General features: G+C 50.2%; 1 protein-coding gene across 1 annotated transcript in view; it reads left to right on the top strand.

Annotated features, from left to right (window-relative positions):
• Nucleotides 1-19,983, top strand: part of PDIA5 (protein disulfide isomerase family A member 5) — a 91,349-nt gene that overhangs the window by 6,882 nt on the left and 64,484 nt on the right. The window contains exons 2-3 of the mRNA XM_007109053.4: nucleotides 13,635-13,761; nucleotides 16,658-16,745. Of these exons, the coding sequence (XP_007109115.2) occupies nucleotides 13,635-13,761; nucleotides 16,658-16,745 (215 nt within the window). The remainder of the gene's footprint in view (nucleotides 1-13,634; nucleotides 13,762-16,657; nucleotides 16,746-19,983) is intronic.

Below are 19,983 nucleotides of genomic sequence, written 5' to 3'. Positions count from 1 at the left end.
GTGGTGCACGGGCCTAGTTGCTCCGTGGCATGTGGGATCTTCCCGGACCAGGGATCGAACCCTCGTCCGCTGCATTGGCAGGCGGATTCTCAACCACTGCGCCACCAGGGAAGCCCTGTAAGTTTCTTATAACTACTTCTTTTTTTTTTTTTGGCCGTGCTGCACGGCTTGCGGGATCTTAGCTTGCGGGATCTTAGTTCCCCGACTAGGGATTGAACCCAGGCCCCCGGTAGTGGAAGCGTGGAGTCTTAACCACTGGACTGTCAGGGAATTCCCTATAACCTCTTTTAAAAATATTTTTATTAACCTTTTTTTCTTATATCCTCTTTTGACCAGGCTTTGTCATTTTAGTGGGTCCCTTATTAATGAGTTAATAACCCTTTGAAATATGCTCAGTCTTTGTTTGTATGAGAATTGGGTTTTTAACATTTGAGAATTATACTTGACCCCGGTTTAAGAGCCGCTGAGTGAGCAGGATGTGAGGGTGTGGCGCTCAGAAAGGAGGTCTGGGCTGGGGTTGTTAATTTAGGGGTGGTGCTCAGGTGGGAGACCCCAGGGGAGGGTGTACCCGGGGCAGGAAGAGAAGATGGACTGAGTGAGCCCTGAGGAACTCCCACATTTGCAGGATGGTGGAGGTGGACTTACAAAGAAGATAATAAGGGTGGCTGGAGAGGTAGAAGGGAGACCAAGCGAGTTCTGCCTGGGTTCAAGAGGCTGAGCAAAACGAGAAATGGAGGTGCCCATTGGGTTATCCTTGTGGAGGTCATTGCTGAACCTCCACCAAGAGCCTCTTTGATGGTGGGGGGACAGCTCCGACAACGCTGAGGAGTGGGTAGAAGGTGGGGAGGGAGATGGAACATTCTGGCTGTGAGGGAGAGGGGAGTGGTATGGGGTCCAGGGAGGGGGTTTTTAAAAGATGGAATAATGGCCTTCCAACCTGGCTGTGAATCCAACCGCCTTAGGGAGGTATGCGTAAAAAAGGATTCCTGGGCTCTCCAGATCCACGAGATGATTTTCTTCAAGGGGAAGGCCCAGGAATCTGTATTTCCAAAAAGCTTATCCATATTGCTGTTGTGCAGCTACAAACCAGAGGCATTTACAAGTTAACATTAATTTTACGTGGTGGACAGTATTTTGCCAGCCAAGGTTGCAGCTTTGGGCCGAGTGGTGTGGCACAACTTCTGCCCATGTTACAAGCCACATACACTGGTGACACCGTGAGGCGTCACTTGGCTGGAGCATGTGCCGTTTTTGCGTTTCTCTGCAGGCATTTAGGGAAGTGTGCACAAGCAGGTAGCAGAGTAGTTGGCTCAGGCAGTCATCGAAGCTCTTTCTCGTTGGTTGTGCTCAGTAGCTAGATTGGAAGGGAAAGCAGACTTGCTGGCCTTTTGGGTCTTGTTCTGGGTGGAGCTCTGGGGAGTGGAGAGACCTCGAGGGATACCAGTGGGAAGTGTACACATTGATAGGCAAAGAGAAGAGCTTCTAATCTGTGCCCAGAAGACCTCTGAGTCCTGGCTCTGCCGTTTTAGGCTTCACCCAAGTTGAATTCCTTAAGTTCTTTGAACCTCAGTTTTCACATCTCTGAAGTGGGTATGGTACCACCTCCCACACAGATTGTTTATAGCAATTTTTCAAACATTTTTACTGCAACTCCTGGAAGAACAATTTTGCATTTTACATTATAACCAAGTACATATATGTCTATATGAACATAACAGATGCAGATTTTTCACCAAAAACAGTCTTGCTGCTTATGGTACAGACTGATGTTTCCTTTTTTCTTTAATTTTTAAAAATTAGTTAATTAATTTTTGGCTGCGTTGGGTCTTCGTTGCTGCACGCGGGCTTTCTCTAGTTGCGGCAAGCAGGGGCTAGTCTTCATTGCGGTGCGCGGGCTTCTCATTGCGGTGGCTTCTCTTGTTGCGGAGCACGGGCTCTAGGCACGTGGGCTTCAGTAGTTGTGGCTCGTGGGCTCTAGAGCGCAGGCTCAGTATTTGTGGTGCACGGGCTTAGTTGCTCCGTGGCATGTGGGATCTTCCAAGACTAGGGCTCAAACCCATGTCCCTTGCATTCTTAGCCACTGTGCCACCAGGAAAGCATGGATGTTTCCTTTTTAATGTTATTTTAAAAAATGCTGGTGGTAACCCACCGAAGTGACTTTATGACTTGGCTCTTCGGTTAAGGTCAGAGGGGTAGAAAACTCCGGTTTAGACCCTCAGCTTTAGGGGATTGAATGAGATACTGTATGTCAAAGCACAGATGTACCTCATGAGTCATGAGCACTTGAATTGTTATTTTCTTTTCAATTAATGGAGCTTTGAGGCAGGGTTGGGTTTCCGGAGTGGGAATTCACCTGCTCTTCCTTCGTCCCTGCTACCTAATTCTCTGCTCCCTCCACCAGCTCTTCCTCGTTAGCAGGCTTGGCACACCAGGCTGGCAGCAACGCAGAGCCCTCTTGGCTCTAGAAGAGGTTTTCCACAACATTAAAAGCTTTAGGACTTAAGTCCTGGTTAAATGCACTGCAGTTGCAATTTCAGGATAAGAAAACCTGTTTTCATAAGCTCTCAGATCAGTTGTCCTGCCTCTGAACTGTCCCTTGTTGACAGCCATGTTTGTGCTGTGGAAACAGGTGGGAAAACTGTGTAGCCCATGTATAAGGTGTGGCTTTTAAAGGAAGCAAAATATAAGACGTGCAGCTGGCCGTGCATTTATAGGAGCAAGCGGTGAGACGTGTGTGGCTCTAGGAATCGGTCTTTCCACTTCATCTTGGGTCTGAGTCACAGCTCTCTTACCTACTTGCCGAGTGACGTTGAGCAATTTTCTAACTGTTCTTTGTCTCGGCTTCCCTATCTATAGAATAGGTATAAGGAAAGTACCTACTTAATTCACTTGCCAAGAGAATGAACTAGATAGTCATGAGCAGCTTAGCTGGCTCCTGGTCACGCAACAAGCACTCTGTACTTGCAGCTCTTATCATTGTCATGGCCTCATCCCTAGGCCCTCGATGTAGGGATTAAAGAATCCTCTCTTGGGTTCTGTGCCAGCCAAGCGCTTTCCTACTTCTCTCTCTTTCTTAAGCACATTTAGCTCCACATCCCAGGGCCAGGCACCCCCACCCCCGCCGCCACACACACACGTCGTCCAGGCGGTGCTCGTTTTTATTTCAGAGCCTGCTGGGTGGTGGACATTTATTTGAACATTGGGAAATATCAGTGGTGAAATCTTCAAACTTGGTTTGAGGTTAGGCCTTAGCTCCTTGTGAAGAGGGTATTTAGCTGTAGTGTTCGGTGACAGATGCTTAAAATTTGCCCATTTAAGGGGCATAAGTTACCTATATTTAAAAATTAGCATTTCTCCTCCCCCCCACTCATCAAAGCCATTCTAGGTATGTGTTGCATGCAAAGTTCTTTGCAGATTCTGTATAATAGTTCTTATTAAAAAACGACACAATGTCAGGTGAGCAGAGGAGTGAGCAGTCGGTCAGCTGGAAGTGCAGAAGGGCAGATGAGCACTGCTCTTAGGTGGGAAAGTGCCAGTGACACTGGATAGATGGCCGAGGATTTCAGGAAGCCTGTGGAAGAGGTGAGGGCAGTTATTTAGTTGTATTCTAGGCATCTCTTTTTTTTCTGTCTTATTTTAGGTGTTTTCCCCCTAACTCTAAGTTTCAAATAGCCTTAGAGAAGAGCTGCAAGGAGAATATAAAAGATTTCCATCTGCCCTTCGGCCAGATTCCACAAATATTAACATTTTATCACATTTGTTTTATCATATTCTCCCTCTGCATATATAAAGTTTACAGTCATGACTCTCCTTTGCCCCATACACTTCAGTGTTTCCATTCTCTTACATAACCAGAGTACAATGATCAAAGTCAGGAATGTAGCGCTTGGCTCGGGACTTAATCCAGAATCACATGTTGAATTTAATTGTCATATCTCTTTAGTCTCCTTTAATCTGGGCCCGTTTCTCAGTCTTAGTCTTTTGGGACCTTGACATTTTTGAAGAACGTACCTCAATTTGGTTTTGGATGATGTTTCCCTTCAGTGCATTGTATCAGGAGACATCAGTTGATTTGACCCATTACTAGTGGTGTTATTGTTGGTCCCTTAGTTGAGGAGGTTTCTGCCAGGTTTCTCAACTGTAAAGTTATATTTTCTTGTGGTGGGGAAATACTTTGAGATTGTTAATTATTTCCATGGCGGTAGTCAAATGATGGTAAATTTTTTTCTTTAAGTATTTCTATTGGACATGCCTATTATGGTAAGTTAGAAAAATATGCACAAGGACGAAGCCTTACTTTGGTGCATTTTTTCTTCCATTTATATTCTGAGCATGATTTTGTGTGTAGTTGTAATCATACCGTGTACATTTTGAATTCTATTAAAAAAAAACTTAACATTAAAAAAATATCTTTTCATTGCACAATCTTTGAAAACATCGTTTAAATGCACGTTTTATTCTGTTGAGTGGTTTACTCTAAGTAACCATTCCCCCACTGTTGAATATTTAGGTCGTTTACAATTTTTGACTCTTACGAGTAGGACCGAGCAAGTCATGTATGTGTCAGAATCTCTGCTAATTTCCTCGGGACACATTCCCAAAAGTGGAGTTACCAAGTCGAGGAGCGTAAATACTTTTAAGATACTTGATTAATTGTGCCAAATAGCTTTCCAAAAGAATTATACTGGTTTAGGCTTTTGCCAGCACTGTGTGACAGTTGGGTGCCATATTTTAAGAGATTCACTAATGGTGTTTCTCAATTTTTTTAAAAAAACCATGATCCAAAAATCAAGATTTGTGTTGAGATTGATTTCCTGTATTTTGAATTATGAAAGCATAGGTATTTATTTCCAAAAGCAAATTATAGTGTAATATGGCACGTTACCCTCTTCAGGCTGTGCCATCGTGCTCCCAGCCTTGGGGTCGGTCACTCTGGGAACCAGGAACATGGTTGTGTCTAGGAGAGATCATTCAGGACAGTGAGGGGCTTGGGGGCACATGAGGAATCGGGGAATTTCACCTACAGAATCCTAACAGGGAATGTGTTTGCTGTCTTCAGAGTGTGATAGGCTGGCAGAATGGCTTGGCAGGGAGAGGAATTTGACTTTCTAATGACTGGAGCCATCCAAAATGAAATGGTAGGACACGGATTTCTATGTATTAACGTGTTTAGTTTCCACAGCCTACCGGGCTCCTCTGTACTGCGCAGCCTCAGGAGATTTTGAGGCCTTGGCTCTGGAGGGCTACCTGGAGGCTGGAGATGGCACGTGAGGAATGTTGAGAGGAGTCTTGTATCCGGGAAACCAACCAGCCCAGCTCAAGCCTGTGAACTACAAGGAATGTCCTGGCCTTCTGGTGGCCTGCAGTGGTCCCCTTACTAGTAAATGGCCGAGGTTGTGGGGAAACTGGAGAGTTACTAGCTAATTTTCCTTTCATTTGTGGGTAGCTGTCACCAGGTGACCAAGGTACTGTTAGGAACAGGCATAGTGCAATTCGGGTAATTAGGAGGAACACAGTAAATCAGATCCTTGATAGTCTCGCTGTCTCCTTCCTTGTAACAGTTTATCTAAAGTATAATGCATGATTCAATGATTTGAAATATCCCAACTGGAGCAGATGTTAGTATTTCTTTCTAGTTAAAGCTTTTGTTTCAGTAGGCACACAAGATCTATTTGCATGTGTGCCAGAAAACCCAGAATGATAGTGCCTTAAAGCGACTGTTTATTTCACTCACATAGAAGCTGGAAAGGGGTGTTCTAGGGCCAGTATATCCCTCTGTGGTATCAGGGTCCCAGGTACCTTCTATCTTTTTTTTTTTTTTTTTTTTTTTTTCGCGATATGCGGGCCTCTCACTGTTGTGGCCTCTCCCGTTGCGGAGCACAGGCTCCGGACGCGCAGGCTCAGCGGCCATGGCTCACGGGCCCAGCTGCTCCACGGCATGTGTGGGATCCTCCTGAACCGGGGCACGAACCCGCGTCCCCTGCATCGGCAGGCGGGCTCTCAACCACCGCGCCACCAGGGAAGCCCCCAGGTACCTTCCATCTTGATAACTCCACTTTTTTAGCAAGTCCTTCTACCTCATTGTCTCAAGGTAGCTGCTTGAGTTCCAGCCATCTTTCCAAATTCTAGCAAGCAGGAAGGGGGAAGAGGCTAAGAAGACTCATACCAGGTGTCTATGAGGGGCAGTTCCTAAAAGTTGCCACATAACACTTCTGTTTACATGCCAGGAGCACTTGCTGCAAGGAAGACTGAGGTTTGACTTTTAATGTGGGTGGCCACATGCCCAGGGCAACTCAGCAGTTCCTTCACGAGGTGTAATTACCTCACCGTACTTCTCTGGTAGTGGTCATGAAACTAGGTTTGCAGAATATCACAATTGGAAGGGACTTTGGAAATCACTTTCAACCCCTTCATTTTACAGAGAAAGGAGCAGAGAAGGAGACATGGCTTGTCCAAGGTCACGTAGTAAATATCAAAGCCAGCACGAAACTTGGGTCTCTGACTCTTTCTACCAAACCTCTAGCTCTCAAATACTCAGCCAGCTGGAGTTCTTTGACCTTGGGTTCAAGTCGTCTGTTTTTAACCTTATTCCTGGCTCCCTTTACCACTAGCTTCCTAAGAGTCTAGACTTAGATTCTGACATTTCAAAACTATTTTGAGCAAAATGTGGGCTACACTAAATTAAACCAGTTTTTTCACAGCTCCCAACATAAGAAGGGTATCTTTTTTCAGGTGACAGAGCAAAAAAGGTCAAGTCCCACCTCCACCCTTTTCCCTTAAGGGTAACCTTCTGTCTTCAACTCTTCTTCCTTTAGCAAGTTGCTTTTACATAATAGAATACCTCTGTCTTCATGATCTGCATTGAATAGTGAATCTATAATGACAGACAGCCTCCCGGGCTATAGAGAATGTGAGGGTGCTGGCATGCGCCCCAGAGATCTGGAGCTTTTTAAAGCTGAGGGTGTAATGTGGCAAGGACTGTTCTCCCTGTTATTTTCCAGAATTGTATGACTCTTTATGTCTAGGCTGGTGGTGATGGTGGGTGAGGTTAAGTGAAGAGAGGAGCTTGTGAGTGTGGTGTGTTAGAGGGACAGCGAGGCAGAAGGGAGCCTGGGCCCCTGTACACACCTCTGATTAATGGCAGATCTGGGCTGACTGCCCCAGGGTCCCGAGAAGGGTGGTCGACAACAGGGTGCTCTAGGCTTGCGGGAAGCAGAGGGTTAGTGTAAATCCCTGCTGGGACTCTCCTTGCCAGGGGATTCTGGAAGGTTTGGGCTTTTCCTGGCTGCTTTGATGGGCCTGGCTGGGGAAGGAGGTGCTCCTGGGAGGGAGGTACTTCTGGGAAGGTGGTCCACTTGTGTCTCTGCGAGTCCAGGGAGCTTGTGGGGTGGAGGGAAGCAAACACCTCTGGCCAGGACCTGGGAGGCCCGAGCTCTAGTCCGAGCTCTGCAACTTGACCTACAGTGTGTGACCTTGGTAAGTAAGCTAACCTCTCTGAGCCTCTGTTTCCTCATCTGTAGGTTGAGGCTAGTGCCCACTCATCAGGTTATTGTGAGGGGCAAATGGGCACAAAACCTGGAAGGACCGTCCTCCATGTGCTCTGTGGCCCGTTGGTTGCTGTGCAGATGGGTGATCGTTCGAGGTTTTGATGCTGGATGTGTGTTCGTGCACATTTCTTCCTGCCTGGATGTGCTGTTTTGCCTGATTGCCGGCAGGGCCCTGGAGAGGAAAAGGTGGTGCCTGTTCTTCTGTTGCCCTTGCTCTGTGATTTGTCTCACTAATGGTACTAATACAGATAATTACCATGATTGTGTACTGTGTGCCAAGCATTATGTTAGGTTCTCTATGTACTGTTTTCCCCTCCTTTAATCCTCAGCCAAGCCCGCAAGGCAGATATTAGTATTATCTTCTCCACTTTATAGGCAGGGAAATGACACTCGTAACAACTGAGATCATTTAGCTAAAAGTGATAGTGCCTGGCTTTGACCCCAGGTCTGTCTGACTCCAGAAGCAGTGCTCTTTCTGTGGTGTCTGAGGGGTATGGGGAAACCACAAAGGGAGGAGAGGAGCGTGAGCCTCCAGGCTGGAGGACCGTTTGTCTGGTGGGCCCTGAACAGGGCAGACACCTGTTAGGAGAGCACTGCAGGGAGTCTGGAAGGTGAGGGGGAGAAGCCAGTGGCCTCGACCTCATTGCCTGCAGCCGTGGTGGAGGGTGGAGGTGAGGACTTCCGTGCCAGGCACCCTGAGTGGGCTCTGCAGAGCGCCTTGCACTCTGATGGGGGAAGGGGCTCGGGGTGGAGGGGGCTGCTTCTCTGATGGAGGGGCCCACTGTTCTGAGGCGGGTGTAGTACTATGACAGGGGTTGGAGGCTGGGGGGACCGGTACTTTGACGGTGGGTGGGGCACTGACTCTCTGATGCAAGCAGGACCTGGCTTTGGGGGGCCTGTATTCCCCAGCAGTAGAGGAAGGGAGCCGTCCTTCCTGGCAGTGTTCTGCCCTGCACCGAGGCACAGGTTTTATGGATCTCAGCCCAGCCCATGGGGTAGCTCAGCCCTGATGTAAATACTGTTAAGGCTGGGGCAGAAAGAAAACAATTATTGGGGGAAAGTCAGAAAGAGTTTGCGTAGGGAACAAAGGGGATTTTTTTTCTCCTCTACCTCCAAAGGGAAAAACTTAGAATGTAAAGAGCCTGCGGAACCCAGGAACAGTTCCATGGCTGGCTCCGAAGGTGGCTGGCTTCCTTCTCAAACACTGCCCTATCCCCGCTGAGGGCTTGACAAAGCAGAGAGTTTGTGCATCATTAACGTTGTTGTAGTTGCCTTAGTTATTGTTGTTATCAAGGTTTGTGAGTTGTGCCTTATGAAGTCTGTAGGAAGGCTCTTGGCAAGGAGACCCAAGGCTTACTGGAGCTGTATCTTAAGGAAAGGAAGGAGCGTGCACACTGGAAAGGTTAAAATCGACTGAAGTGGAGGAGAAAGGAGAATGTTAAGTGGCTGGAGGAGAGTCCCCTTGGGGTTAGGGGAGGGAGGAAAGGGCCTCGCTCCCTTTGCCCCTGTGGTTGCTTGCTAAGGTGAGGGTCTGTCTAAGGCCAGACACAAGGGCCTTTCCCCCCTCCTCTCTTAGAGATCTTACAAGGAGCATCTTAGCTCTTTGCACACCAGAGTCCCCTGGTTCCCCCTGGTTCCCCCTGGATCTACCTATCCTATTTTCCTCTTGTTCCCAAATTTTCAAATCCTCTCCCTGCAAATCCTGCCTCTCCAGTGCCCACAAACGTCCATGCAGCTCCCCATCTTAGGTGGAGACAGCCCATCCTTCTCCCGACCCTGCAGCTGCCTGTGCTCCCCACTGCGTGGGGTGTGCTTCTCTCTGCAGCCTGGCCTCCGGCCGCCCTCCCATCACCAGAATGCTCTCGGAACGTCCCTGGGGACTTGGCCCTGACCTTTGCCTGCAAATCACACCTGATTTCCTGTGTGTCTCCTCCCTGGTCTGTGTTGACCGGGTACCAGGTCTGTGGTACCTCCTACCTTCTTCCCACCTTTCTCCTGGTCCTTCCTCCTCCTCCTCAGCTGAGGGGTTTCCTGACTTCTCCCTCTGGACCCCAACCCCTGAGACTTCACTGACCTCGAGGCTCACTCTCCAGCCTGGAGGACACCTGCATTGGGGCGTCTTGTCCATGTCTGCACCTAAGCTTATTATCACCTTCCTCAGCATAAAACAGAAGCCTCTTCTGCTGCTGCTGCTTCCCAGTTCTTCCAGTTTTGGTTCTTGTTCCATTTCTGAGCACAGAATCCTTGGGTCATTTTAGCCACTACTCTCTTCCTTCCTTGCTTACATATGAATAGTCATTGAGTTTTGTTGTTTTTCTCTTGAGGCTCTTGGATTGACCCATTTCTCTCCACTTGGGCAGCCACCCAGCAGGTCCCTTCACCTCCAGCCTTCTGATGACTGTCCAGTCTGAGATGGGACCAGAAGGGGCTCTTGAGTCAGGCTTTCAAGACTCCACCCTCCACCCCAGCCTGGCCCCATCTGCCCTCTCCCACCACTCTCCAGCCCAGACCCTCCCTGACTGGCCTGGGTCTGTCTGGTTTCCGTTGTCCCTTTGGGTCTCCTGAGATCTGTCATGGACTCACCTTGTAACATGCTCCCGGCGGGGTACCTCTGCAAAGCTCAAGAGTGTGGCAGCCAGTGTGTTTGTCATGTTTATTATGCCGGACAAACATCTTCTAAGGGCTTTCAAGGGGCCAGGTGCTCCTAGTCCAGGGGGTGGAATAGGGATGGGATGAGATGAGGAGGAGATGGACCCTCCATAAAGGGTTCTTAACCAGGCCGGCCGCAGACCGTGAGTTCAAGCCCCAGCATCATTGTATTTCTGGCAGAGCTGAAGTTCTCTGCTGTGTGAGGGTAAACACTGGCTCAGAGGCTTTGGTGGCTGGCTGAAAAGTGGTTTGTTTACTCTGAGAGTGGCTGTTAGTTAGATGACCTGAGGGATTCGCTGGGCTTTCTAGGAAGGAATCTGTGGTAAGCCTTGAAACTTGGTGCTCTTGTGGTTTTTGCTGTAGACACTTTGCTGTCACTTGGCCCAGCTGCACCCTGCTGTGCTACCCAGGCAGGTAGGGACTGGGCCTGCCCTCCCTTCGCCTTTCCTGCTCCGCAGTCCAGAAGTGCAGGTGCCGGCCAGTCTCAGGAGAGCTGGTCTTCGGGTCAGAGTCCTGAGGCACTGGGCAAGGGTAATTGTTTTTCTTGACTGGCCAGGTTATTTGAGGATTTAAAACAGCAGTGTCAACATGTTTTTCCAACAGATTCTTTTATTTTTTTTCCTTTAACCATGTGCACTGTGCTATGGACCTTTTAGTCTGAAGTGCATTAGCTCCCTGGGAGCAATGGAATAACGTGATAATAAGGTGGAATGAACTTTTTGGTGAGCTCTCAAGGTCGCTGCATGAGAGCAGGGGGTCCTCAGGCATCGTGCACTGCCCTGCTGGGGCAGAATAAGGGAGAAATCATTCCTGGACAACTCCTCCTGATGGTTTTACCCTGGGGAGAAGGGCAAAGTTGCATCCAATGGCAGATTATATTTAGAAACACTAAAATATGGCCACATTTCCGTCTTCTACTCTGCTGAGATGGAAATTTGTATTATATATTACGGTAACTGATCCTATTAGAGTGCTTTATGATTTATAAAGCATTTTCGATAAGTTACCCCATTTCATCCTCACAGCTGTCCCATGAGGGAGGTATCATTTTCTCCACATCAGATGCGAAGCACTAAGCATCTAAAAGGTTGAGTGGTGTTGCCTGGGCATCTTAGCTATTGAGTGGTAGAGCTCAGACTCAATGCGAGACTTCTGGCTACAAAGAGGCAGTGGCATGAGAGGGCCTGGGGTCAAATAGAGAGACTGGGGTTCAGATGCTGGACCTGCTTCTTATTAGCTGTGTGGCTTTCGTCAGATTATTTAACTGATCTATAAGATCAAGCATATCGGATAATCTGTAGTTGCCTCCTCTTATTGACCACGTTCCTCTGTCCTCTGTCCTTGTTCCATTCTGGGCTGGTTGCTCCGTGGGGTCAGGACATTTGTTCTGGGACTTCTCTTCACCATCAACATGGTACTTGTTGCCTCTCTCCTCCGTTGGATCCTTTGTTTCCTAGGTTCCATGTCTTTCTCATTTTTTATTTATTTCTTGTTTTGGTAGAGCATGAGTTCCAGTCGCTTCCTGAGAATGGGAAATTTGGTGGTAAATTTTTCACATCTGAGACCTTAAGTCTGTCTGAGTCAATCTCTACTCACAATTGACAGGCAGTTTGGCTGGTTATAGAATTCCAGTTGGAAATCATGTTGCTTGGGAATTGTGGAGGCAGTGCTTCATTGTCTTTTGGTGTGCTGATGAAATGTCCTATGCTAGTTCTGACCCCTGATCTTTTGTGTGTGGTGGTTGTTTTGTTTTGTTTTGTTTTGTTTTCCCTTTGCAACTTTCAGAATCTCCTCTTTGTCAGCAGTGTTCTGAAAATTTTCAGTGATGTACTTGGTGAGAGTCTTTTTTTTGTTGGTGATGTTGGGCCTTCTCACCTGGAAACTCACATCCTTCAGTTCTGGGATATTTTCTTGAATTATTTCCTTGATAATTTCTTTTCCTCTGTTTTCTTCTTTTTCTTTAGTTCCTTTAATTTGGCTCTTGCACTTAATGAATACCTATTATTTTTCTGATCTTGTTCTTCTGCTTTTTATTTCTTGATCTTTTTGTTTTATTTCATAGGAGTTTTTTCAGTTCTACCTTCAGCCCTATTGAAATTTTTTATTTCTGTGAGGATTTTACTTTCTAAGAGGTTTTCATCATTCTCTTTGACTATTCCTTTTTCATAGCATTCTATTCTTGTCTTATGGATGCACCATTTTATTTCTCTGAGGATAATAATTTTAGTTGTTTTCTTCTGTTCTTTTTAAGTTTCATCTTTCCATTGTTTTGTTCTCATCTTTGTCTTTGTGTTGAGGGCTTCCCTCAGACGTCTGGTGAATCTTGGTTATCTGTGTGTAATGAAGATCAAGACACAGGCTGTGGGTTGCAGACTCTTGAGTGTGGGGGTGGGGGTGGAGGGCACTTGTTTATTGGGAGGGCCTCACAGTGGGTATTTGAATGGGAAGTCAGCTGTTTCATTGGAAGAGTCTCCAAATCAGTATCTTTTGGTTGTTTTTCTTATGCTCCTCAGTGAACCTAGAGAAAAGTTCTCTAACCTGCTTGGGGGCATCAGATTGGCAACATTCTGGAAGAGGGAAGGGAGATGTTGGGGAGGTAGGGGCTTAGGGGAGATGGGTGATCTCAAGGTTCAGTTTGTCCATACTCCCTACCACCTCTGCCTGGTGTCTCCTGGCAGAGCTTTTCTTATTCAGTCTTTGTAGGTGGTAACCCCTGTGTTTTCTGCCGGCTAGGCAGGGGGCTGTGTGGGCTGGGTGAGGGGATCTGCTGTGTGACAGCTCTTTGTTCAAACATTTAACAACCTCCCCTTCCCTGCCCCTGCTTTCAGCCCACCTCTCTTCATGCCTGCGGAGGTGCCTGGTACTTCTAGGGCCCAAGGTTTTTAGGATTTTCTCTGGGAGAATTGGCTTGTTTCTTGTTGGCTGATCTCCTGAGATCACTGGCTAAGTGGGGAAAGTGGAAAATCCCTCACCCATCCATTCCCATCCTAAATGGGATCGCATTAAGAGGTGATCGTACTTCTCTGTGGATTTGGGGCTTTGGTGCTGCTAGGTGGGATGGAGTTTTCACATTGCTCCAGTGTGTGGTGTTTGGGTGCAGTGTAGGATACAGACATTGACCTCCCAGAGACGTCTTGATTGAAACGGTGGCAGGAATGTCCATGCAGCATGCTTATGTACCTGTGCAGTCCATATGGCTTCATAAAAAAGACGAAGGGTGAGCTGGCGACTGGGAGTGGTCCGGAAGAGTCCCTGTGGGAGGGGGGGCGATTTGGAGAGGGGATGAGGCGAAAGGCAGGTGTAGAGTTGAGAGAAGGAGGGGTGAGCCTTATCCCTCCCAAGGCAACTGTGCCTAGAGGTAGCACATCTGGAGCGCCCCTTCTTGCTCAGGCCCAGCTGGGACCTGAGGCTCACGGTCCTTGGCTCCTTGATCCCCAGGTGGTCCTGCCGACGTGGCTGTGCTCTACAAAGTTCTCCTCACTCGTCGAGAGAATCTCTGACCCCAAGGACTTGAAAAAACTTCTCAGGACCCGGAATAACGTACTGGTGCTTTACTCCAGATCTGGTGAGTGCCCCTCCTGGCCTTGGGGCCATCGTCAGGGATGCGGCGGGATGGAAAGGAAGGAGCGGGGACAGAAGTGGGAGGCAGAGACCCCAGGACTAAAAACCGCTCAGGGAAGTTCCGTCAGAAGATGCAGGGGTGTTAGTTCTGCTGCTTTTGAATCCCTGAGAGGGCGTTTCAGTTCCCTTTTACCAGTGTTTCTTAGGAAAAGCCCTCTGGAGTCCCTCAATACCTCAGGAGGGAGAGGACGTGTGTGTGAAGGAGGACAGAGGACAGTGACCACCCGGCATGGACGCTCTGGCTCTCTGGACAGCACGGCCAGCCCTGCCAGGGCGTGCTTCACCAGAGCTGTTGATTAATTGACTGGGCCAACCTGTCGCCAGCTGAATTGGTCCCAGGCTTGGGGGCACGCACCCAGGCTGGCAGCCCTGGCCCTGCCTGGCCCCAGTCTGTCCCGCTCTGGGGTCACAACAAGAGACTGAGTTTGGAGTGGGCTCCACGCTCAGGACAGGGTGGCGTCAGTGGGGGTAGGACTAGTGGTTTGCCTCTTCTGACCTTGAAGCTGGTGAGGGCATCACGGATGGAGAGAGGTTTGCTCAGCTCTTGGCCGCGACTTTGAACGTCTCACTTTTGATGCTGTTCCAGCAGAGTTAAGTGTTTTCGCTTCTCCTAAGGATGCCAAGTATTCTGTGCCCTGCAGAAGCAGTAGCCAGTGGCTGGGCTGGTTCCGGGCACAGCTCTCCCTGGCAGCTCATCCTCGGCTCCCATTGGCATGGGGGACTGATGGATGTTTTGGACATGTGTCCCTCCTGAAGCCTGCAGCCTCCAAGCACCCGGGCACGTGCTGCTCTTTGCCCTTCTGAGGGCCTGGCACACACTCCCTGGGGTTGTTGTTGGGAGCCCAGCGTGTGACTAGCATTCCTTTCCTGTCGAGAAAAGGGGGAAACCGAGGCAGGGGAAAAGCAGAGTTGCTCCTGAGGCCTGGGGTCTAGGGCCCTGAACAAGCGTGGCTCAGCCCCCTTGGCTGCTCCTGGAGCTGGGGGGTTGTCATTGCCCTCCAGGGACTCACTCAGTTCCTTCCCTGAGGGTAGGTCCTCTCACATAAGCTCATCTTCTCAGAAGGACTCTGACGGGAACTTGTGTGCCACGCTCTCATTTGCTGCTTTGCTGTGAGGTTGCGGGTCATGTCCAGTTGAGGGAGGAATTGGAGTTCAGGGAGAACAGCTGCCTGATCTGAGGTCTACCAGCCAGTGGGCGGTAGAGCTAGTCCCGCTGCTGCCTCCACCTCGCTTCCCCTGCTGGAGCGCGCGGAGAAATGTTCTGAGTCTGCAGCGACAGGAGGCTCGCCACCAGGAAAGGATTCGGAAAGGAGAGAGTGGGAAGGCGAGGCGTCCAGACCAGGGCTTGCAGAGGCCGGAGGCAGGGCTGGGAGCACTCTCGTTTTCTCTTGGGCCCTCGCCCAGCCTCTGTCTCTGCCTCTTGGTAGTGGAGCTCTCAGTGCTGCCCTTGTGCCCGGCTCCTCCCTGCTTTGGACCGCTGGTCGCAGGCCGGGTGATTTTGCCTCCCTGCCTCTTGCCCAGCCTTGCCCCTGAGACTGGGGACCTCCAGGGGCTTTGGGAGCAGTGCCGGTAACTGGCTTCTCTCCCCCCGCCACCCCTTCCAACCAGTGCCTCCCCTTCCACGGCTGAAAGGCAGGGTTGGGAGGGGCTTCACATGGCTCTACATTCCCTCCCCTGCCTCCCAGAGCCCGGTTGGAAGGGTGGGGGGCGGCCTTTCCCACCTCAGCTGCGCCCCCTCCTCCTGTGGGCCTGGGGGCGTTCCTGGGAGGGCCTCCTGCAGGTGGCTCTGTGCACGGCTCTTGCAGGATGCTTTCTGTTCTCTGCATGAAAGGCTCAGCATGCTTTGTGTTCACAAACAGCTTCCGTTAGCCACACTGGAAAAGGAGATCTGAGGAGGCAGATAGTTCACATATCGTTTCTGCTTGTCTTTGGAATGTCTCGTGTGGTTTCTGCTGCGGGAAGGCAACAGGCAGCCTGCGCTCTCCATAGTGTCTGCGTGGAGGCCCTTTCCAGGGAGCTCACAGGGGTGACGGGGCAAGGTGACAGCCTGGCCACAGCCACCCAGCAGTGGACCGCTGCAGGCTGGCAGTGTGGAAATCCTGGCCACAGAGGCTCCGTTTCTAAGCACCCGCCCTCCTAGTTTCCAGGGGCTTTGCCCAAAGCCTCTTCCTTTCTCATGTTCATCTGCCTGGCCCCGAGGCGTAGTCCACGGTCCTGCAGTTGTCCCCCAAGGTACTGCCAGTGCTGGGAAAGAGGGCCATGAAAGTGACTTGGGTACATTTAGTATCGGTCCATCAGAGACTAGTGTCACACGTAAACCTCATTAAATCACCACGTTGTACCGAGTCCCTAGGTGAGTGTGTGATGCACAAGTGAAGGAAGGGTCTGGTCCCTCCCTTGTCAGGTCCCAGGTTGGGCACCAGGGCAGACCAGTGTAGAATCAGCAGACTTGGTCCCTGCTTAGTTATAGAATTGTAATTGTTCGGTTATAGAATTTTCAAAATGTGTCCCAGAATGGTAATGGGTCAGAGATTCTACTGGAAGTTGAGGATCCAGCCGAGAGATTCTTGGAAGAGTGAGGTGTGAGGTGTGGCTTGAAGGCGGGTTAGGGTTAGGGTTAGGGTTAGGGTTCTGCGACTGTGAGGATGGCAGGAGCAGAGCTTTCTGAGAAGAGCTGGGCTGTTCTTACAGAACCGTTGCCACAGGGACGGCGTTCTAACTGGTGCTCAGGACCTCACCTCTAGGACTGGTCTCCGTCCTTCCCTGCCCCTGAGGGAAGATGGCAGGGGAGGCCATGGTGCACTTGGGTACAGATGTTGAATTTTTTGTTTTTTTCACAGAGGCTGCAGCTGAAAGTCATCTCAGGTTATTGTCTACTGTGGCCCAGGCAGTGAAAGGACAAGGCACCATCTGCTGGGTGGACTGTGGGTATGTCCTGGGGACGTGGGGTATGGTGGCTGGAGGGCCGGGCGTGGGCTCTGGTGGGTGGGGTGAGAATTGTTCCTGATTGATACTCTGGGAGAGGGGATGTGATGGAGAGATGGCTGCAGAAGGACACCACCCCCCGCCCCCCGCCACCCCGGCCCAGCAGTGCTGCAGGACCTCCGTGGGCTGGAGGAGGGGCAGGTGTGGCTCCCGCTCCTGTCTTTCCGGCCCCACCCCTCTCCTTCCCTCTTCCGTGGTGCTTTTACTTTTTACACTGTTGTCATGTATCACTTGATTTTGCCTTCTCAGTGGGTGGCAGAGGTGGCCTTGGTGCCCAAAGAGCCAAGATGATTTTCAGGGCCACTTGGGGGGGCTTGCTTATTGGGTGGGGGGGTCTGCAGCAAGAACTGTGGGCGTTGCCTGTAGCCCAGGCCCTTAATAGAGGTCTCCAGTGCCCACGGCGCAAAAGCGGTTGAGTCAGCTGACAAACTGTCTGTTGCCTTGGCTCCCAAGGTGGCTCCATTAGATGTGTCAGTCCTGGACAGGTGGCTCAGTCCTTCCGGCTCTCTCCTCTGGCCTGCGTCCCTACCCCCACGTGTCCTGATGATGATGCTGTGAGCTCCTTCTCCTCCTGCCTCGCCTGCCCTTCCCGGAGACTTCCTTGTCGGTGTTGCGGTGGCAGAATCAAGCGCCGGCCCACAGGAGGGAGAGCCGCTTCTGAGTGTGGCGAAGGGGGCTCTTGCTCGAATTCCTCTGATGCTTTTGAGTTTGGGAGTTTTGAGTCCACGGTGTGCTCAGCTTCCCTTTCCTTTCAGTCATTAGGAGTAATTGCCACATCTCCCTGTGTTCAGTGCTTTTGCTGCTGGGATTTCTATACACACACCTTTTGTCACATAATTAGCTCCCAGTTGGGCATAGATCGGCAAAACAGAGCAAAGACACATAGACGGTGAAACATACGGAAAAGGTCGGGAAGACTAGGTTTGTTCTTTGCACGTTTGTTGAGCACTGGCTGCACGCAAGGCACTGTGCTGCACTTGGTGGCTGCCAGCATTTACATGTCCTTTTGACCAAGGACAGGAGGTGTTTCCAGAGCCGCTGAGTGCAGCCACTCCTCACCTGGACTTGGGGTTTATCGGGAGTGTGCGCTTGGGAAGAGGAGAGGAGAGGAGCATAGGCGGTATTTCAGTCTTGTTAGTACGGGGACGAGGAGGGCTCTCCTGGGAAAAGAGGTAGTTCTTTTCCTGAATGGCCCATAAAGGTCTTTGTAACCTTTCCTGTCTCTGTCCTTGCCCGAGTCACAAGCCCTGCTACTACCCTGTGGGTTCAGTGAGCTTTTATGGGCTCCACTCCAGTGCAATCTTCTTCCTCTTCGTTCTGAGTTCTAAGTGGCTATTTTGCAAATGAACTTCTGGGACACAGCTGTTTTATAAGTTGATAGCCTCAAGCTGGTCCTGCCCATCGTTGGAGAGAATTGAAGGAGATTCATATTTTGACAAAGCACTGAATGAGACCAGGAGAAGAAGTCTTAGCCAGTCGGTGTTTGCTGTAGGGTGTGTGTGTGTGTGTGTGTATGTGCACGCACACACACACATGCCCGTCTGGCCTCATGCCTCCCAATTTATTCAAACACCAGCAAAATGGAACAGACGGCTACTAGACAGTTGGCGAGATTGTAGCTGTTGGTTACTTCTAGTTCATAGTTGGTCTGGAAGTGTTCTTATCTTCCAGGTGTGTCTCTGTCTCCCATATTTTACCAGGCGTGGTCCGTGTGACTGGCAAAGTACTAAAGCCTATTAGAGGGGACGGGGTGCTTTGGAATCTCCATACCCGAAGATGACATCAGTCCTGCCAAGCTGACAGAGCCTCGTCACAGGGAGTTCTCATCAGGCTTGTAGGTGGCAGAAGTGGGCAGAAGAGCTTCGTTTAGCTGCGCCATCCATCTGGGTCCATTCAGCAGACATTCCTGAGCACTTACTCTGTGCTTTGAGGTACACACATGGCTAACAGTGTCCTCGAGGAGCTCAGTGTGCAAGGAGGAGAGGAAGCAGACACCTAGCCAGGTGATTACAGTCACTTCGTTCTGCCTGGAAAGGTTGAGAAAAACTTCACGGAGGAGGTCGAATTCAAATTTGGGGCAAAGACCTCACAGTAGCAGGTCTTTAAAGTGCCCTGGCTTTCCCTGCAGGCAGCTCCCTGTGGTGTGGGCCCCTCGGGTCATCTGGCCGATGGGTGTGGAGAGGATAGTCCCGTTCTTCTCCCTGGACAGGCAGGACTTTATGGGACCGGGGTTAGTGTGTGAAGACAGACCAAGAAGAATAGAATTCAGGACTCATTTGGAGACATGCTGTCTGGAATCAATAAAAGTGCAAATGGGAGAAATAATCCTGTGACTTTTGATGTTCTAAAATGAAAATCTAGGGGGGCATCTTAGAGCTTAAAAGAGGTAACTTTAAGACAAAAGGATTGACTGTTCGCATAATTGCTTCTCAATTTATGCCTCTAAGAGGAAGTATAAACTGCAATATTAAATAGCTTTTAAAAGGTTAGATGGGTAGGTGGATTATGGAGCTATAATGGATGATTTTGGAAGCAGGAATACCTGGGTTCAAGTTTGAAGTCAGAGGCAGGATACAATTAAATCTTCCCAGAACAGCCAAAGGGATAGAACTCGGAGCTCTGGTCCATGCAGGCCACCCTGGGTGGTGGTTCACGGATCACCGTTACTCAAAGAGATCCCCAAGGACGTGAGCTGGTTCTGCCCTTCTGTTCAGCCACTCCTGCTCTGAGACTTCTGAATGTGCCCCGTTAATTAAGGGAACCCGCCGTGTGCACTCCGGGCCTTGTGGTGACAGCCCTCAGCTGTTGTCCTAAACTCACTCAGTCTGTGTTTATGAGTCTGAATGAGACGCCCTGGGGTGGGCGGAAGCGCTCCGGTGGGTGCTGTCTGCGGGAGAGTGAGTGGGAGAACAGCAGCTGGGCAGCCAGAGCACAGCTGCTCCCGAGTAGGCCCTGCTGTGTGTGGTTCCCCACCTCTGCTTCCTGCCCTGCCAGTGGAGGGTCGGAGGTGGGAACGGGGATGCCAGGGCTTGGGGTGGGGATGGCCCCTCTGCTTTCCCCCCGTAAAAGGCAGGTGAGGGGCTTCCCTGGTGGCGCAGTGGTTGGGAGTCCGTCTGCCGATGCAGTGGACATGGGTTCGTGTCCCGGTCCGGGAAGATCCCACATGCCGCGGAGCGGCTGG

This window comes from Physeter macrocephalus, chromosome 1 (genome assembly GCF_002837175.3).
Source record: "Physeter macrocephalus isolate SW-GA chromosome 1, ASM283717v5, whole genome shotgun sequence".
Taxonomy (NCBI): Eukaryota; Metazoa; Chordata; class Mammalia; order Artiodactyla; family Physeteridae; genus Physeter; species Physeter macrocephalus.
This window is presented reverse-complemented; position numbering and strand designations above follow the sequence as displayed.